General features: G+C 34.6%; 1 protein-coding gene across 3 annotated transcripts in view; it reads right to left on the bottom strand.

Annotated features, from left to right (window-relative positions):
• Positions 1-15033, bottom strand: part of LOC149791553 (origin recognition complex subunit 4-like) — a 67505-nt gene extending 52472 nt beyond the window's left edge. For 2 of the 3 annotated variants that reach the window (XM_089970090.1, XM_089970092.1), the window contains exons 1-2: positions 14967-15033; positions 9957-10147 (exon numbers count right to left, since the gene is read on the bottom strand). In XM_089970090.1, the coding sequence (XP_089826216.1) occupies positions 9957-10120 (164 nt within the window). In that variant the 5' untranslated portion in view covers positions 10121-10147; positions 14967-15033. Of the gene's footprint in view, positions 1-9956; positions 10148-14958 lie in introns of all 3 variants that reach the window. The other variant, XM_089970091.1, reaches the window with a different exon arrangement.
• Between the last annotated feature and the right edge of the window lie 7151 nt (positions 15034-22184).

Raw genomic sequence — 22184 nt, 5'->3', positions numbered from 1 at the left:
AATGAAAATATTCATCAAATTCCATTGCTTTTATGTAAGTTTGGTACTGACTTCCTTTGAAGAAAACTTCTTTGTTTTTAATGAAGATTGTAGTCGGCTTTCTCTGATGAAGGGTGCATGGGTTACTGAAGTCACTGCTAAAGGACAGCTTTGGAGAACCAAACAAATGCCCATTTCTTATTGTGGCGGCAACATCAAATAAGTGTACTGCATGATCGAGACTGATTTTTTCCTTGTGCTTAGTACGTTTTCATAACAATCAATGCTTCAAAGGCAATGTTTTCTTTGAATTTCAGCAAATTATTTTATCTGGGTACATTTTTAAAAAGGCATTGGATGTTATTTGGTCGATTGTAGTTACTGTTCCTCCCTGTCTACTGAATAGACCAACAAGATGTTGGTTTTTTTTTTACATTTGTGGTAACGGAGTGATGCTGCCTTCCATGCATGTGTCAGAAATTTAACAAAGGGTCAACGGATCATAGAGACACGGGTGTTCTGGTCTGATGACAAGGATCAGCACAGAAAATGAGAGTGTTCTGAAGGATTTAAATCTAAGTGAAAAGAGGAATTTTACTTACCATCCACATACAAATGTCTATGTAAATACAGTGGAACCCCGCTATAATGTGATAAGTGGGGTCCACAAAATTGGATCGCGTTAATATCGGGATCACGTTAATGCGGGGTTTTACAGTATTTTGCTTTTTTCAGAGAACAACTCACTGTATTCATGTCTAATGTATATGATGAATAGGGTATCAACACCGTTTAATATCGTGCCATCGTGGCATTCAGTTCATCTATAATGCATGTAATTCCACTGAAAAATGGCACACAGACTTACAATATTCAATATTTTTTCCCAGATCATTTTGTCTGAATTCAACGTCTAATATATAGCATGAACAGAGTATCAACACCATTTACTTGCAGTCTGATATCGTATAGTCGGGGCTTGAAATTAATCCATAAAATATGTAATTCCACTGCAAAAACTGTATATGTATGTAAACTATTCAATGATTTTTTCACACATCATTATGTGTCTGAATTGAAAGGGAAATATTAAAAGCAAAATTAGGTTACATTTCAGGGTCTATGAACGGTGTCAGTACAAATTTCATACTGCTAAAGTTTTCTCATATGCGTTTCCATGTACATTTATCCATTGCCAATTTCCAATAATTAATGCTTGTACACCTATTCGTTTGAACGACAACAAGAATAATTACCAATCAACACATGCTTTCAGCATGCATGTAACTTTTACTTCAGATTTTGTGAATATAGAAATAAAAGTGTGAAAACTTACACTAATCATTGCGCAAAGTGCAGAGAACAACTTGTGTTTGTGACTAGCATTTCCATAATGGTAAAATATTTTTCTAAAATAATAGGAAATTAATAACGAGTTCAAAAACAAACACCATACTCATGTAAAAACTGAGAACGAGTCACTTTTATAAAAAAAAAATTTAAAGCTGAACGCATGTACAATTTCATACCTTTTCGTTTTCCAGCTAATAAGGCAGACATTATTTACTAGTCAACTGATTGCATCTAATAACACCGCCAAGCCCAGCAAACATGTTGGCGGCTTTCGTTTTTTGATGTTTATTAAATTGTCAGAATCTTCTATCAACCAACATGTGTCGGCTATTGTTTGAGCAACGATTGTATACAGAATTAATTGAAGACAATCACAAAGACGACTTACTGGCTTTACTCATGGATCAGTAACAAGTAACATTTCCGATAATGTTTACTTTGGCATAACACTTCAAGAACCTGGTGAAATTGTTAAATTTCAGAAGCCAAGCCACAATCGTATTATATTCGAATTCATACTCGAAGTCTTCCCAAAATGATAATAAACGTTTTACACACTATTTCTCGTACATGTATTTAAAATTTCAGGAACCACGCTATGATCATATTCTATATCGTATTATACTCGAATCCATACATGTTCTCTTCCACAAAATGATAATAATTTGTTTGCTGCGCAAAGTGCACAGAACGAATTGCGTTTGTGAACTTGCATTTCCATAATGGTAAAATATTTTTATAAAAAAATAGGAAATTAATAACGAGTTCAAAAGTAAACCCCATACACATGTAAAACCCAATAACTAAGTGCAGTAGGCCTGCAATGGCCACGAGTCACTTTTTTAAAAAAAATTTTAAAGCTGAACTAATGTACAATTTCATACCCTTTCAATTTCCAGCCAATAAAGCGGACATTATTTACTTGTCAACTGATTGCGTCTAATAACACCACCAAGCCCAGCAAACATGTTGGCGGCTTTCGTTTTTTGATGTTTATTAAATTGTGAGAATCTTTAATCAACCACCGCATTGTCTGATGCTTGGTTGTGTATGAAGTTAAAGAAGAAATACATGTTGGCTATTGTTTGAGCAACGATTGTATACAGAATTAACTGAAGACAATCACAAGGACAATTTACTGACTTTACTCATGGACCAATAAGTAACATTTTCGATTACGTTTATCTTGGCATAATACTTCAAGAACCTGGTCATATTGTTAAATTTCAGAAGCTACGCCACGATCGTATTATATAAAAATTCATACGCAAACTCTTCCCCAGAATAATAATAAACGTTTTACACACTATTTCTCGTACTCAAAAAAAATCCCGGTACAATAAATATACACATACATGTATTTAAAATTTCAGGAACCATGCCACGATCATATTAAATTCGAATTCATACGCGATCTCATCCCCATAATATTAATATTTTATACTGTTTCATGTACTTTGAAGAAAAAAATGTTTTTCATATGCGAATGAATATACGAAATTTCGGTAGCCACGCCACAACCACGTTATATCCGAATTTGCAGTATAGCGGGACGCGTTATAGCAGGGTCACACTGTATATTAATTACTAGCCAGCGGGCGAAAATCTGACAAAAAATAAATTAAAAGATAATACCTTGTCCAGTTGATCTTTGCTACCAGAAATGTCAGCAACAAAAAAAAAAGCGGATCTCTCACAACATACAGTACTCATGCTTGAGATAAATTTCAGTGTATTTTATATCAAGTTTGCAGCTTCCTTTCATGGGGCCTGTGAATTTCTCCACTCTAAACCAATCGTTGTATATACAAGTTTAAACAGCCAACAATGTTGCCAATAAAAAAATCACCAGATGGTGTATTTTGCCACCAATAAGGGAGAAAAAAATCACAGTTTGCGACACTGGCAAAGCCGTACGCGATCCCAGAATAAACTTTTTTACACAATATTTTTCGTACTTTTAAGAAAAAACTATTTTTGTGCATGAGAACAAAAAAAAAAACGTAAAATTTCAGGAGCCACACAATGATCATCTTGTATTATTCATGTATATAAAATTTTGGGATCCATGCCACGACCATGTTATATCCGAATTCATGCATATAAAATTTTGGGATCCATGCCACAACCATGTTATATCCAAATTCATGTTATAACAGAGCATGCTATAGCGCGGTCACATTGTATAAGTAAAACAAAATACCCAAGTGGACAGAGATTGCTCATCTAACAATTGCCTAACAGCAATATCCAAAAGCAGTGGGCCAAAACATGGGTCAGCAAGATATTTCAGTAGTAATTTCTTTCAAGGCTGTTGACTGCATATGTGACAAAAACACTTGATTCAAGGTTTCTCTATAGTTTGTATGGCACATCAGCACGATTAATCTATGGCACATCAGCACGATTAATCTAACAATGAAACGCCTTCAAGACAGAATGCATTCTAGAGGGGTGTGAGATTACTAGTATATTGGTTTGCCACTGTACCTTTTCTGGTGGTATGTATCACCATACTTTTTCATTGTACTGGTACATCAGTAGTTACTGTACAGAAATTCCTGAGTAGACTTTAATTCATGACATCAACAATACTTTTCATTTTCCATGATAAAATAATTTTGAACAAAATTATTGCTGTTTTGAAAAGTTTTATTACATTGATTTTTGAACATTACAAAATATAATTATATGTTTTATCCTTTGATCACGTTTGACAAGTCACCAATGCCAACATGGAATGTTGTGAAAGATAACCAGGCCAAATGCAACTTTGGAGAAATATCAGATTTTAAAATATGTTATTTCTTTAGTTATTTAAAAATGTGTGAACTAAATGCAATTCTTGTTAGACTCATTTTTAAGAGTCTGAAGAAAGCAACTGCTGTCTGAATTTTATGTAATTCCTGAATCCACTAAATTTATTTCTTGAGTTTTATGTTTACTGGCTCTCCCTGAAAAAAATCTTCCCCAGATGTTGACATCCCAAAGTTTTCAGGCCTTTTATAGCAATAGTAAAGCTAGTAATTGTAGGCTTCAGTGTTTACATTTTCTTTTTTTATCTACACACTCTCTAATGTCAGCTCAATGCCATCCTAACCTTAGTTCATCTATCATAAGGTAACGCCCCTTTAATTGGGGGGGGTGTATTTTTATTTTCTTTTATCTCAAGATAATTCTTTTTCTTTCAAATAATATGATGGATATAAAATGGTGTTAATTTGCTATAAAACACAGCAAGAGATTTCTGGTAGCAACTGACAGGCAGAAATGTTTTTAAAAAACAGTCAAGTGCCTGCGTTAAATCATTGTTGATCTATAACAAATTTACAGTGTGCCTTGATATGAATCAAGGTATGTCCATAAACCCAGCTCTAATGCTTTCTGTCAAAAGTAGTAGAATTTCATTCAGCATTTCTTTCTAGATAAAGTTGCTGAAATGTTTTTGTTTTTGTAGCTAAACAAATGAAGGATGGGCACCATTTGTACAAATCTGAAGTGACTTCCAGGTATGATGCTTAGAGTCAATTTCATTAAAACTCTGTACATCAATTTCAGAGAGTAAACAATGCTTCTTGCCATAAGGCAGACACACGACCACATTAAAGATACTTGGCCAAATGGCAGACACTGGGCCACCTGACTAACACAGCCACATGGTAGACACAGGGCCAAATGGCAGACACAAGGCAACATGATAATCACACTACAACTGTAATTCATAATAAACAGGTTCACTGGCAATAATTTCATAAACATATGGTCCTATATTTAAGAAAATTTCTATGGACATTTTATATATGGACTCAGTGGAACTTGAGGAACTTGAATGGCTCACCATCGCAGAGCTACAATGCCTATTCCAATCCACCCAAACACCTACCTGAACTTCTCCCCCCACCTCCAGACAGTTACCCAAGGTCACAACCCAAATTATCATATAAATCTACCTTGTACGACAGCAAATATAATTTTATCAGAAACTATTTGTAATTTTGCATATCTGATCTCTGACCTTTTACCAGGAACACCAATGATGACTCCTACCCTCGTTGAAAAATAAAATTTTGTGAATTTCCGCTCTGCAGTTTGGGAGATATGGCAATCAATGTACCAGATAAATGTGCAATTGATGAAGAGATTAATAAATGGACAAACAAATACAAATTGGCAATCAACAAACAGATAGACAGATGAAGGATATCACAATTTCTTTTATGCTAGTCCATGAAAATTACTGGATTTTCCAATAAAATAAAAGTAATAACTGAACGGAGTAAATTACAAGAAATAATTTCACTGGAGAGTAAATTACAAGAAATAATTTCAATGCTGCATTAATAACAAGATTTGTGTGAAATTCAAAGTGATTCTTAGATGCTTATGTGGCCAGTGGTAAAATGCCTATGTCATATTAAAATCAACTCCAATACAAATGCAACAATTTTTTTCTTAAGGTACTATTTTATTTGAATTGAGAAGAATTATGTAACCTGTTACATTTTATGTACGATTAATCATGAAACACAGCAGAATATCAATGATCCATTCCAGTGGGCTAGTACTTGGAACGTCCGCCTTGGATGTTGGAGGTCACAGATCTGAACCCCAGCCAAGGCATACCGAAGACTTATAAAATTAGTACAACAGCTGCCTTGCTTGGTACTCAGCATTAAGAGGTTAGTGTTAGGACTTGTCAGCCTGGTGTCAGTATAATGCGACTGGGTGGGACATGATGCTACATGTCTGTGACGTGAATTCCCAGTGCTAGATAACACTATAAACTGCCACACTGCAGACATTGTAGTGATATGACTGAAAATTGTTAAAGCCACATTAAGAATTCAAATCACACACACAGAACATAAATGATAAACCGCAGACAACTAGCCAGCCAATATGTTTAAGCATAAAATATATATGTCTTTTGCTCCCGCAAGCAGATATCCTCAATTTATAACAATATACGGAAATGCATCCATGGCATAAAATGATTTCACCACAGTGGCAGTATAAACTTAAACTTTATCAACATAGTCGAAATATTACTCATGGTTCCCACACTTTTCTAAAGATAAATTTCCAGGGTTTTCTGGCCACTTTATGTGCATTATACTGTAGAAATAAACCTCAACTTGGCAACCACTATTTTAAGAAACCATTTAATACCACGGTTCTCACACTTTTTTAAAGATAAATTTCCAGGATGAAATTAATTTTTTTCAAGGTTCACATATAACCATTACTGAATGGAATTAAAGAAGAGTTTAGATCATAAAACATGTATTTTCTAAACCTAAAGATGTTTCTCTTTCAATACTCTCCAAAAAACATCAGAAAAGATGATCATGTACAAAACAACAAAATGTATCACATGAAACAAGTTTGATAATATTCCTATAAATTGGCATGTAAAGTCATGTCAATGTACAGAATAAAAATTCTTTCTTTTGCTGCATTGTGTTGCTAAGCGGGAACAATATAATGAACATAAATTATGTTTTGTTTCCTTTCAAATGTTTAATTCTAAAGAATTCTATAGCAATAAATATATACATGCATCTCAGAAAGTAACATTCCCTATTACAGCATAAAAAAACAAAACATTAAACACAAATAATTAGAATCTTGTCTTGTAATGAATCCAACACAAGATTTTTTAAACAACCTAATCTCCTAATTTTTCAAACAACCTAATCTCCTTAATACAATCTTGATAAAAAGGGTTGATTAAATTTTGACAATAGACCTTCAAAATGATATACTGGACTGAATTTTCTGTAAAATCAACTTGTCTTCTTGCAATTCATTAAACCAGTCCCCAAACCTGTATTAATACAGAGGCTATCATTTTCTAATATACAATACAAGGGACAACAATTTCTCATTTCAGCTTTGAGATTCAACAATTTGGACTACAAATTTGGCTAAAACGAACAGCAGTTCATTTTCTAATCCAAGTTTCCTTCAAATATTACCACCCCATTTTCCATATTTGGACATTTAGGTCAGGGTATGGGGTCATTGCAACTGCATATAGAAAATTTGGAATTTGCCGCCACCGTGCGGTAGCAGCATATGGTTGTCGCATACCAGCGGGCCTAGAAAATTTAAACTTATGTTATATCAACTCATGCTTGCATGAAATCAATAGGAAAATAATTTGTTTTCTCTGAAATGGCAAGTATTATAATAATTATGTCATAATCCACTGACAGACAAGACAAAACTACAGCGTAGATGAAACCTGACCCAGTACTCTCCATTTGCATTATTAGTCACATGACTTTACAAATCTCAAATGACGACATCAGAAGTCCAATAGTCATGTGATATCAACAACAAACTCCTTTATAATGTTGCCGTACAGAAATTCAATATCATTTAATATCAAAAGTTAATATCATTTGTTTTATTGATCTGACAATGATAGAAACTGAACATTCACAGTTTGTTGTAACAGTACATCTCCCTTGCGACTCTAGTTAATTATTGTTTATGCATTATTGCATTATATAATTTTGTATCAACGCACCATTTATTACATTCTCATTTTGCCTTGAAATTATAAATACCAATTTTATTAGAATGTGATCCCAGCATGACAACTCTGAACAACAATAATGTTTGGTTCAATGCACACTGGATGTATGCTGAGGGTTGAACATGCGATAAATGAAATAAATCTCACTAAAAGAAGTACATCCCTTGGATATGAATCATAGGCACCACTGCACTAAACTTAATATGTCCAAAACACAATAATGAAGTTTCAAATAATGCTTAAAAACTTACTGAAATACCATAAAAACTGAGTTGTAATTTACTTGGATGTAAGCAACCTTACACCCCATTTTATGCAGCAACAGTAATCTTGTTAATATAATGGAGTAAATGCCAAGTACACATCAAAAGTACTTGTAATAGCCGCTGGTCAAAATTCTCTCTAAACCCAACCCAGTTCCAGGGTTTTAATGATTAACTGGCCTGGATTGCTGTTGGAAAACAAAACAAAAATCCTCCAATTTATAAACAAAGGAGATGCCAAACCAACCAGCTTTCCAGTATGTGGAAAATTATGATTTTGCTCAGCCAAAACACAAAACTAAAATAGACTGATTATGATCTTCGTGGCACTAAATATAGAATTGTACCCTTTATTATTACCATTCTTTAAATAAAGATGTAGCAGTTACGTGTTGCTGCTGTTGTTGTTGTAGGGTTTAACGCCATTTTTCAGCACACGATAGGCTATATATGGCGGCCAGTATTAACGTTGGAGGAAGAACCCAGGAAAACCCCGGAAAGAACCATTGACCCACAAGAAGCTACTGGCAAGCTTTCTCACATACCCACATTGGCTGAATCCGAGACTCGAACCCATGCAGACAGAGGTGAGATGGCAGTGATCTGTAACGGACAGCGCTTTAGACCACTTGGCCACTCGGGGCCCCAGCAGTTACGTGAATAGATGCTGGTTATGTGCTTCGCACAATTAAACAAGTGTACCTTCTCATAAAGATTCCTCAATTTTTAGGATCACTTATTTCACAAAAATTTCTTTTAGCTCATGAGTATGTGGATCAACATAAATGAAACAGCTATGAACTCCCTGCTGAAATGTGATCTGCAAGAGTAGGATTCTGTAAAAACAAAATGAATAAAACAAATTCTGCATCTAATATTTTTGGGAATAAACAAGGATTTAAGTGACGCTAAGCATTATTTGCACTGTGTAAGTACTAGTCATTATTATACAACCTCGTCTCCTGGGTAAACTCAAACCAACCTGCCAATTATGAAGTCTTTATTTTCCTTTACTTAATATCATGTTGGTGTATGTGTGTGTGATTTGGATATTTTACGTCGCTTTAATACTCTTTCAGTCATATCGCTAAGATGTCTGCAGTGCGGCAGATTAAAATGATGTCTAGCACTGGGGCATCATGCCACAGACATGTAGCACATTGTCACATTATCGCAACTCCAGGAAGACCAATCCTAACACTAGCTTCTTAATGCTGTGTCAAGCGAGGCAGCTGTTAGTACCATTTTATAAGTCTCTGGTATGACTTGGCCAGGGTTTGAACCCAGAACCTACTGCATCTGAGGCAGATGCTCTAACCAAAATGCAATATTATGTTGGAGATATCAGACAATGTGCACATGCAAAGTGTTGGGACGCAGAAAAATATTATTATTTTCTCCTGTCACAAGATTGACAGCCATTATGATAGTCAACAAACAAACTTAAAATTTTTAAAGTTTAGACCTTAGCAATTATTCGGCTTATACATGCATATATACGGTACCACCACTGTGACATGGCTATTAATTCTGATCATATCATTTATGATAAAAGACGGATACCTTTTGTCTCACATAATATAACACTTTCTGTATCAACACTGAAGCTAATCCTAATGGAACAAAAAACAGTGGGATCCTTTAATATTCATGATTTTCCAATCCTGATGAGACAATAAATGTTGCAATATCATTCCCTTCATCACTAGCTAAACCTGGTGCGATAATATTGATACCTTTCATCTCAACATTAGTTGATCCTGACAAGACAATAAACATTTTATCCCAAAATCAGTGAAACAACAAATATTATAAACCTCTGTTCCTTTTGAAGGCCAAATATTTCTGATGGGATATGTTTCTGACTGAGTCGTAACTTCAAGATTTCCTGCGTCTTACTGACTGGACTAATACAATCATCTATCTTCTCCTCCACCTCCACCAATCTCCCTCCTGAAGACCTGGACTTTCTACCCTTCATACTGTTATCTTGTCATAGTTGTATCCGCTGTAACGAGATGCATTCAAACTTTAGGTTTTGTCTTAAAGACTTTAAATTAAAAGCAAATATAGGTGCAAAATGTCTCTAGTAGATTTTTGTGTGGTACTACCCCCCACCTGACACTAATAGTCGAATTTCACAATGTTCTGAAGTTTAATAAGCATATTGTTCAATCACTGATACAAATTTTCATGGACCCAGTGAACAATAAGTTTTCCATAGAAACAATAGGACACTGATGCTAACTTGTGAATTTATGTACCTATCATAATGTAATTTTCTGAAACATCACAAAAGCTGATACATAAAATAAATCAATTTACAGTAATTATTAAAATACAGAAGTAGAAAAAAAAAAACATTTGTTACCTAGGGTCTGAAACTAAACATATTGTTGTTGCTGTTAACCCAGGGTTTGAAAAATAAAAAACAAAATCATTATTGAGTACATTAACATTAGATGGATGGGAAGAATTCATTGTTGAATAAATTAACATTAGATGGATGGGAACTAACATTAGATGGATGGGAACAATTCATTGTTGAGAATGACATTCCAAGCTGGGATTTGTGCATTTTCATTACACAAGGGACATGGATCCACTTTGTTCTACATTGATCCTAAGGCTACGTATCTATCCAAAACAGTGTTTGAACTGAAGTGGATTAAAGAGTTACTTCTCAAGGCAAGTGAAATCAACTATCCAATGAGCAAACTGCATTGGTTAAGTATTCCATGACATCTTCCTTTATATGCCACAACTTGAATTTTTTTAAATTTAAATTGTAGAAACTGACAAAATGATTTAAAATGGAGAAACTGACAAATGTTATTATCGACAGAAGAGCAATGATTATTGCCAATTCTCTTCCTAAGTTTAACTGGTCTAAATGATCTTTGCCTGATTGGACTTGCAAGGTCTTTTGTACAAAACTTTCAGAAAATTTTGAAAACTTGAAAAGTTGCAATATCAAATGAATATGACATGCTGGTTTTATTCATTTCTTTCTAGTCATCTGCATGATATCACATTTTTTAGGCTGGAATCACATGCCCCATTTTTGTGCACACTGTCCAAACTTATAATATCCTTTTGTAATATTTTATAATCAGAATATACCTCCCCGTTTGTTTGTACCCCCCTACCTATTTAAAAAAACAACAAGCACAAATGAGATAAAAAGATTCACACAACTTAGTTTATTTATTGATTTATAACTTCAAACCTAATTATGCCCATGGGGGCCCTAACACTGTTATTATCTGCACGTTTCACTCCAAATGCAAGTTTTCATTGGAAAATACAACCATACTTTCCAGTCATTTCCAGTTCCTGGACAAGTTCATTGTCTGCAAAGGGGTATATACAATACTATACATATATGTACATAGTGTGTGTGCATGTGTGATTTGAATTTTTAACATAGCTTTAACAATTTTTTAGTCATATCGCTAAGATGTCTGCAGTGTGGCAGTTAAGTGATGTTTAGTACTGGGGTTTCAAGCCACAGACATGTGGCATCACTGTTAGTACCACTTTTACACATCTTTGGTATGACTCTGCCGGGGTTCGAACCCACAACCTCCCATATTTCAGGTGGATGCTCTAAGTAGTAGGTCACCAGAGCGGTCTGTGTGCACAAAGAAAAAGAAAAAATACTATGTCATATGCTTCCAGTATGTTGAATCGAGAAAAGGAAAAGAATGACAAAAATAAATTTGCTTTTCACATGGATTTAATAAGGGATGTTATTTCTATGTTCAAGTGTGCAAAGAGATATAACTCTAAACTCTCAACATTATGATCATTTTCGTAATTATCCAAAAGTTACCAAATAGGATGAATTACATCACAAGGAAAATACTCGCCCTTAGTGTACGCAATATGGCACTGTGTTACTATGGAAAGACTGTTAACCCATTACCTCATGCAAGCGCCTCTGGACGCCTCTACTCCATTCGCATGGAAGCGCCTTTTGACACATCTACTCCATTTGCATGGAAGCGCCTTTTGACGCCTGCTGTAAACATCAGACATTTTAAGTGGGTTTTAGTGATAGCAACATAACTAGAGGGAACTTCAGTCGGGTTGTGTCACCATCTTAATATTTTTGTACAGAGATGGTATCCCTCTTTATGGGGCTCCCATTCTTTTAACTTTGATTGGAAAATTTCATGAATGGTGGGAACATTTTACGTGATAACCTGTGCAAAGGAAACCGTTTGGCTTTTCTTTTAAACTATATGATATTATTAAGAATTTGATACAGCTCAGAGAACATTTTCATGAAAAATCCACAAAATGTGTGGATCATGGAGGGTTTCATGCAGAAGAGGTTTTATTTACGTATCTAAACATAGAATGTACCAAGAATATTGTGGTACTTATCTTCGTTTAATGGGAATACGTTTGCATTATAACATACCCTCCATCTCATCTTTAACCGGAAATGTGTCAGTTCTCTCCGTCGAGTACCTGGTAGAGGTAGCAATCACAGAGTTTGACGTTTTATCAATAAAGTACAATGAAATCTGTGACAATACGGAATCACCTTATCAGTATAATAAATATACATATATTAATAGTACATTAAGATGATTTATTGTAAGGTACTTTACTGACAGAGCATCAGACTCAATCGGTAGCAACTGTATACTCAATAAATATAAGTGTCGTTGCAACTGCTACCTGTAACCAACAGTTTGTTTTTATTATTACTGCTACAAAACGGTATGGGGCCCCGAGTGTCCGAGTGGTCTAAAGCACTCTTAGGGATCACTGCCATCTCACCTCTGTCTGCATGGGTTCGAGTCTCGGATTCGGCCAATGTGGGTATGTGAGAAAGCTTGCAAGTTGCTTCTCGAGGGTCGGTGGGTCATTTCCGGGGATTTCCCGGGTTTTTCCTCCACTATTAATACTGGCCGCCATGTAAAGCCTATCGTGTGCTGAAAAATGGCGTTAAACCCTACAACAACAACAACAAAATAGTATAAAACTTGCTTGATATGAAATTAATGTAGTAGTAAAAAAAGATTAATACAAATTTATACTTGTATCTTCACAGATGAGATGCAATTGTTTTCTGTTTAAAAAATAAGACCCCCACCCTGTAATAATTTCAAAGAAACATTTCAAGTTTTTAAGGTTATTCACAACTCAGGCTGTTGTAGCATCCATACCCCCTGCATAAAACTATTAAACATCTTCATTTGTCTCTATTGTTATTTTACAGTTTAAAAAATAAGTTAATATTGTTATGACAAAAAATGCCAGCACAATCCAACTATTAAATAAAGCAGTGACTGCTTCATTAATTAACCCAAAAAACATTCCATTGCTGGATTTGTTTTCAATATAAATATATACACTATAATAAACCATGCTCGCTTTTTGGAGAATTCTTTTTTTTTGCAGACAATAAAATCAATTGTTTGCACTTGCTGCGAGTAAAAACCATGAAAAGGAGTATACTTTATTGGCTAACTTGTTATTTCTGATGCTTTGACCATCTCAAAAATACCATATTTACCGGACAAGAAATTTTAAATTTGGCCTGTTATTCCTACGAGATGCTGTGCGGAACGAACTATATGAATGTTTCATCAATATGTTCTGCATCGGAACATGCTATACAAGGCCGTTATTTGGATAGTAAAACACAAACAAAATCAATGTGATATGTCTTAACATGTAGGACTACGCGTAGTCCTACATATAAGACCTGACGCTGATATTTGTTTTGGGTGTCAACGTCTAACAGCCTAACTAACGGCGCTGTGTAGTGTCTTTTGATGTCAACTAACATCGTTACGAAAGTAAAATTTTCAGGAATATTTCACACATCTGACAACTAAAATAACGACGCTTTTCTACAAAGTAAAGTTATAATGTTTTAGTCAGACTTTACTTACTCTGAGGCCTTTTCTCTAATAAATTCAAATTCTCACAAACGAAATGGACCCGTTCTCAAGTTTCTTTGGCCTACATTTCAGTTGGCTGGAAAGCAATGAAAGCCAAGAATGCCAAAATCGGGTTAAGCTGAAATATTATTTTTTTACGAAATGATTAAAAAATATATTATGCCTATTGGAACTGTCAGCAACGGTTCGTTTTGTTCAAGAAACATATCCCCAACATGAACCTACTTCGGCATACCTCGACTACCGTCGCATTGCAACAAATTCAAATGTATGTCAACAGAACGTGAAAATGCATCCATTTGCTAGTGTCATATTTTCATTCCACCAGGATAAAGACAGCACAGTAAGTATATTAATTATACATAAATTAAGTATATTAATTATACATAAAAATGTCAATATAGGCTGCCAAGTGTGTGAGATGTTCCTGAAACTTTGATTACTCATTCTGATGTCAACAACATCGGAACACACTATACATGGCCGTTATTTGAATAGTAAGACATAGCACCTAAACAAAATCAACATGTACTATGTTTTACATGTAGGACTAGAACTACGCGACGCTGTGCGGAACGAACTATAAGAATTTTTCATTACGTTCCGCAAGGTCCTAATATGGTTATTTTGAAAATATTACATTCAGGTAATGTAATATTTTGATAATAAATGTATATACATCGAACAATAACCGGCGTTAGATACGAATCAAATTGTCAACAACGGCAAAACCTCAGTGAACAGCATGCAAACGAAATTACGTGACATGTTTCATAATATGAACCAGCAACAAAACCGTTAAGTCATGGAGGCAAATACAACTATTTTGGTATTGAATTAGATACAGGATATCATGTTAAGTCAAGTCTAGAGGATGCGCCCCCATCTTCCTAACTTAATCACCTCTCAATAATAAGCCACCTAAGAAATACTCTTCCCGCCTTTTATTACATCTTTGTATCTTCAAGGTGAAGAGTAGGTCGGCTTTATTTATACAAGTTTTTGCTTTCCAAAAAGCAAGGGCGAAACTATTTATGCAGTTCATTGTTTGCCTTGGGGGAAAAAAGAAACTTTTTTCCATAGAAAATATTGTGACAAGGAGCAAAAAGAGTAGGTCAACTTTTTATTTTCATCCTGAGTTAGTGTCAGATAACTTTAAGGTGGGATTTTCGTCTATGTTGTCATTGTTCAATGTTATTTAATTGCTAGAAGTATGGAAATCCCAATATCGCAAAATAATAACTGTGGATTTGCCAATTCTCTTTTGTTTGACGCAGGTAATGTATTGTGGTTTCCTGGAAACATAAAATATGGATGAAAGAAACAGTCTGATATTCAGGGTTTTGAAAACAATGCTAGTTTAACGACCTGGATACTGGAGCCCATGGTTAAAGGATTTACAGTCAAAATGTATCCAAGTCAAAATGAAGCTTTGACCGAAACGTACTCAAGTAAATGCATATTCAAGCCAAAACGTACCAAAGTTAAAACGTACATCTGGATGGCGACACGCACCCAAGTAAAACATAGTCATGAAATTAAAATGTTACCATACCAAAAGCGTAGGCGACTTCTACTATTTATTAAAATATAAAGAACATAACATTTTGAAGTTCATCCACCAAATTAAAAAAGCAGTGTATATTAATCACAGACAAAAGTAAACAATGCTAATTTAATCCAATTCTGCATTGGCCCAATCGTATATGCAGTTGATCAGTTTTAATCATCAGTGATAATTTCCTACTGCGTTCATTTTTGTTAAATACTAATAATATAAAATAGTTAGCTTAATTAAATTAACAAAAATGATTTTTTTTGCATTAATCAGCTCAACGCATAGCGACAATTAAACTATAAAGAAACACCATAAATCCAAATTACATTGTAGCGCTTTCTCTGCTCTCAGCCAATTCGACAACGTTTGACCATGAGCAATAAATTATTGCAGTAAAAGAACAGCGATTACACGATGTGGTAAATATCATAACTTCACTTTCATTGCTGTGATCTCTGTGGCAAGTGGCAAATATAATTATCATTTTTAAAAAATGCATTTGCTGACCATTGTCTTGCGATTGCAGTTCTTGCAACTCTTTCCACTGTAGCTCTACAAAATGAAAGTTTTACATTAATCATTAATCAGATTTATCGCTTAGCGACAAGTGAGTTGGAGAAATATAAGTAGATATCTACAAACATTCTCCTTAATACAATTGAACATCTAGCCATTTTTGTGTTTTTAATCATTTTTTGCGTATACATGATGTTATCAGTATCATAGCTTCTCCTCGTGTATCTTTGGAGAACGTTAATTGTCATAATAAAGTGATCTGGTCAATATTCGTCCTACGATCGGAGCTCTTGAGAGTGTTTGCACGGTAGCCTGGTAGACGGTACGTAAATTGCAATTCTTGCATACTGAACACTGTTCTTGCCATTTCACAAACTTTTGACCACTTGTATTTAAAATCAGGGGCATAGTCAAGAAGATTAACATTGTAATCTACATTTGAAAGAAGTTTCTATTGTAACAACTTCAATGGTCCACGAACATTATCCCCAAAAATTATTGAAAAGGACCCAAACAAACTGATTCTTGAACTGATTCACTAACAGCAAATAACAGCAAATGAACACCCTCATCCCAATATTTATATGTATCAAAGCAGTAAGTCCGAATCATATTCTTCAAAAGTTGATTAAACCTTTTCAAAGCCCCTTGACTTTCGGAGTGCAAGATAGTTCGTCAAATGTAGGAATATGTTGCATATGAGCCTTATGTATCTTCCGATTGTGTTTTACCATTTGACAAGTGTGACCAAAGCTGTAGGATTCAGAAGCATCACTTAAAATATTCGGCCAATACAAAAGATTCAATATCTTTTGATTAGCCTTATTGACTCCTAAATGACCAGCCACGAAGTTTCAAGGGCTAGACACAGAATGTCCTGTCTTCATGACCTTGTATCAACAACTATATGCTCAATAACCCTCGTCACCTGTGGGTATCTCAGGTGGTCTTCAATTTCTCAAAAGGACACCATTTGGGAATTGTGTGGCTTCAAGTTTGCTAATAACCGTGTGAATTCAACAGATCTCATGATATTACTCCTGTTCGACGACTAGTGTTTAACTTTTATGATCCTGTTTAGAATAGGGAAAATGAGAAGTAAAAAATACTAGGCTCAAAACTTATATAATTTAAAGACTGACCAGTAAATGTGTCAGCTAAGGGAATAATTTCCTGATCAACGCCATTTTCAAGAGTTTTTTTACAGCTAAAGCTCTGCTAACTGCACAAGAGGATATAAAATTATAAATTTCATTCTCAACAAAATCAAGATTTTGATTCAAACAAGACTTGTCAGCTACAAGTAGATTAACCACAACCTTGTCTCCAGCTAGCTCATTGCCTACTAATAAGTGAATACCCTCAATAGGTAAAATAATTACTGCTGCGACAGTCGCAGGTTCTGAGACAAGTCTGAAGCCACATTAACACAATGCAGAGGAAAGTGAATAAGGCCGCACTTTACTCCCACGAAAAACAAAGTAGTTGATCATAAAAGACACCGAGAAGCTCGTGTGTTCTGTAATAGTTTGATTATGGATAGGTTGGCAGAATTGCTAATAACCGAAAGAAAACTTTTCGACATGAATGATTCAAAATTCTCCATAATAAATCCAGACTGGGGTTTGTTTGACCTAACAAATGTGTTGTTTTCAATAAAAGAACGTGACCTTGACTTGTTTGAGTTAAGAGCATTTGGAATAGCTCCGTCTTTATTCTGTTGCTTATTTTTAAACCTGTAGCAATCGCAAATGAGTTGTCCTTTTTTCTTGCAATAAGTGTAAGTAGGAAGAGATGCAGTCTTCTATTCATTCTTCTTGAATGTTTCATTTGTAAACTTTGTGCGAGAGTGAGATTTGGAAGCAGTCGTATAAAACAGAGATGAAGTTTTAAAAAAAAATGGCTGAGAAGAAGATTTATTGACATTGCCACTTTGTGTGTCAATGAATATTCATAAGCTGTACAAACAACTTTTTCCAAAGTTTATTTAAGTGATAAAAGTCAGGTATGCCATAACTACTCTACCCTCAGTCACTGAAAAAAGTCAACCACACAAAATAAATTAAACATAAATAGCAACATCCTTAAATTACTTTTGCTGCCAACGAAAAAGCAATGTTTGTATATAGAAACGATGATATTGCTCATTATGATGCTGTACATCTCGTAGTTGTTTGGCCGATTTACGATAAATATTCCTTGTAATAGCATTTCGAATTTCAAATTCGTTTTATTAAATACTGTCTTGATTCCTTTACAAGCACGTATTTGTTTCGTCTTTATTGGTCTAGAATGAGTAAAGTTTAAATTAACAAACTCTCTCATTGTTTATGCCGTTCATGAAATCTTTTAAAAAGCTCATGAACTTTCTTATTCATTGGTGGTAAACCATATATGTAGTCTTTCTGGACACTACTGGTATCATAGAATTTAAACGCATCATTCATGTATCTGTCCTAATTTTCTGTCACAGCATCGTTGCACAATGTCATGATACGTTTAATTCTATCACTCTACTGATTTTTCAGCTTGCTGTAATAGAATCCATTCATCAACCACTTGCATAATTTTGAGTCAATTCACCGTAAATTCACCATGTCAAGAGTTTTTCTCGTGGCATATGATAGATTTTTCTGATATTTGAAAGAAAAAAGCTGTTTTTGTTGGGACATATATTAGCTGCCATTCTTCTCTTCAAATTAACCATCTGTTTACCGAATGTTGCATTGTTCTTTTTTCTGAACCTCTCTCTCTCTCTCAATTTCGTTTGTTGCTTTATTTTTTCACAGATTTATATCAGTTCAATGTAAGATTTTAACCATTGTTGTTGAGCAAACGAAACATTTCTGTGTATCGTTTCTGTTTCGATGCCGATTGTATGTAAAATTTTAAGTGTCTGTATTAAAGTATAAATTTTCCCTTTTTTGATGTATTAATAGATTTGTTACAGTTGGTTGTGTACATTTGAAATCATTTATCAGTCTCTTCAGAAATGGAAGTAAATCATAATTCATCTGTAATGAATTTCTCAGGAGCAAATAGGTCGACCTTGAGATAGTCACGCAGGTGTAACAGAATCTCCAAATCTACTTCTAAGATGCAAACATTATCACAGTCATCTAGTTCTTCGAAAATTTTGTATTCTACTTTGATCTTCAATTCGTCAGATGGCCATATTTCTTTATTTACCGGCATGTAATGGCTCATGGCCAACAGTTAGTGGTTGTTTTGAACTAGTACATAAAGAATTGCCTTGACATTGACTTTCTAACTCACTATCATTTGCCTAATATCCATTTGTTTGATTACTTAATATCGTGACTTGTTTCGATACTGTGTCGTGCTATTTCCACTGCTTATTCCACTCCAAAATCGCCAAAAAGATAAATAGTTAAAGTTCTATGCCAGAGAGAAGCATGCTTGCATCAATATCAAATTATGGCACACTATAAAGGTGAGTAAGCTTTATTTAATTGTTTTTCGCACAGACATTCACAAATTATTAAACAAATTGTAATATACCATTACGGTTTTCTTCATGACGTACTAGCAATGTAGACCTTCAAGTGTCTGCAGATTAAAAATCAACAAGATATCGATTAGATACTAGTAATCGACATGGCTATATATGTATATTGATTCATTAAGCCGTTCAAATCTAACCATTTATGCACATGTATAAGCGTCTTTATCTCGAATATTTAAACCTCATACTTGTAAATGTGTTTCGGATTTCTACAAATCTATCATCATTAGTCTCTCTGCTATCAGCTCTATAAATTGTACCATGAAGCTAAAGAACGGAAATGAAAATTTAAATTGCGTTTGTTATCTACTGGATTTATATACTTACATGTTAAACAGTCATGGTCACGCATAGTTTGGCCTTTTCTTAATTTCTCCAGCAAATGTAACATATTACGTTAAAATTTATTTCATCTTCCTCCGTGAAAACCTCAGGGTTTTGCATTTTGGGGTCTTATTTCTATAAAAACGATTTAATGAAACAGCCATGCCAACACACACACACACACACACACACACACACACACACGCACAACATACATACATACATACATACATACATACATACATACATACAATATGTTCGTCTGTAAACTACTGGCCTTGACTTGAGATATAAAAAAGAAACAATCAAAAACAAAACAAACCATGGAATGAGTTTAACTGTTGTTCAGGATGTGGCAGCTTGTTGAATACAACTTTGTGCCATAACTCTGCTTCCATGCTTCGCACCTCTGGTACAATTAAACTTTAGAAATAACAATAACTGACATAAGGAAATTTTACATGAATTAAACTTAAGAAATAACAATAACTGACATAAGGAAATTTTACATGAAGCTCATAGCTCTTAACTTTTATGGAATAACTTTGTTCAGGCTTCATATTTATTAGATTTACATACATTGTAACACCTTATTTTGTGTTGTGACATTTTTCAGGTGTAGAGATACATAACCAAGTATTTTACGTGTGTATTTCTGTCCATGATCCCTGTGTGTCTATGATAACACCAAAGCTGGAGAACCTTCTATTCCAACAGTATGATACCTTCTATGCTTGTAATCATGAGGGATACGATAGTGAAATAAAATCAGCATCTAAGCATCTATTTTCCTCATTATTTCAGGTCCCCCAATTCCAATATTTCATACATATTTCGAGTTATAACTAAGTGATGTTCAATTTTCCCGATATCTTCTATTTTTTGCCTGACAATTATTTAACCAATGATTATATTTTACGTAAATTGTATTTTTAGGTTTTATCTACGTGATTACTTTGTGTATTTAGAAGATTTTAAAAAAAAAATAAAAAAAAAATTACCGTCTTCATTTTTAACATTAATGCAAGTTCTTTTGTCGCTATACCCATTAAGCAAATCTGTTTATGAGCTTTTTTTCTGAGAGGCTATTAGCTATATGTGACGTTAAATATTCTACATTATCAAACATCCGTCTCCTAATTTCGCTTAGTTCCGGTCATGTGGACCCAGTAATTAATTCTCATTTAACTACTCTCTCTCTCTCTCTCTCTCTCTCTCTCTCTATATATATATATATATATATATATATATATATATATATATATATATATATAGAGAGAGAGAGAGAGAGAGAGAGAGAGAGAGAGCTGTTGTTGTTGTTCTAGGGTTTAACGCCATTTTTCAGCACATGATAAGCTATACATGGCGGCCAGTATAACTGGTGGAGGAAGAACCCTGGAAAACCCAGGGAAGAACCACCGACCCACGAGAAGCTACTGGCAGGCTTTCCCACGTACCCACGCTAGCCGAGCCTTGGACTCGAACCCACGCAGACAGAGGTGAGATGGCAGTGATCCGGAACGGTCAGCGCGTTAGACCACTCGGCCACTCGGGGCCCCGAGAGAGAGAGAGAGAGAGAGAGAGAGTAAATATATATATATATATATATATATATAGAGAGAGAGAGAGAGAGAGAGAGAGAGAGAGAGAGAGAGATTTGCCCTTAGTCTTGATGGTTCGTGTAGGCAATATTTGGTGATATTTGTAATCATATATATTTATTTCATGATAGCTTGTCTTCTGTCTTAGGAATCCAGAATGACTGTGTACAGATGAAAAATAATTACTAGATCGATATTGGGGTCTGTCTGCTACGCACGGATGCTTATTCTACCGATTCTGTAACATCATTTTTGGTCATGTGTGCTTAGTTGAGACGGTATAGGGGTACTGGCAAAGCTCTACGTGCCGTTTACCCGCGGCCCGTGTTCGAATCTCCGTAGAGTAATAATTAATTTATCTAACCTGAATAATATTACTATTTATTTGGCTATATAGGTATAGCCCCGCTTACCTGCACGAGGGTTGTACAATCTTTCATAAAACGCTAAATGACAAGTTCATTTTTTTAATTATGCACTTAAAATTTTTAAATGAATTTATGAATAAAAGGAGGATATATAGTATATACAAAGCAATGTAAGTTTTTTGTTCCGAGCTTGGAGAAAGAACTCGTTTGATAAGACGCAGAAACATA

Source organism: Sinohyriopsis cumingii, chromosome 9 (assembly GCF_028554795.1).
Source record: "Sinohyriopsis cumingii isolate HCF-2022 chromosome 9, ASM2855479v2, whole genome shotgun sequence".
Lineage (NCBI taxonomy): Eukaryota > Metazoa > Mollusca > Bivalvia > Unionida > Unionidae > Sinohyriopsis > Sinohyriopsis cumingii.
This window is presented reverse-complemented; position numbering and strand designations above follow the sequence as displayed.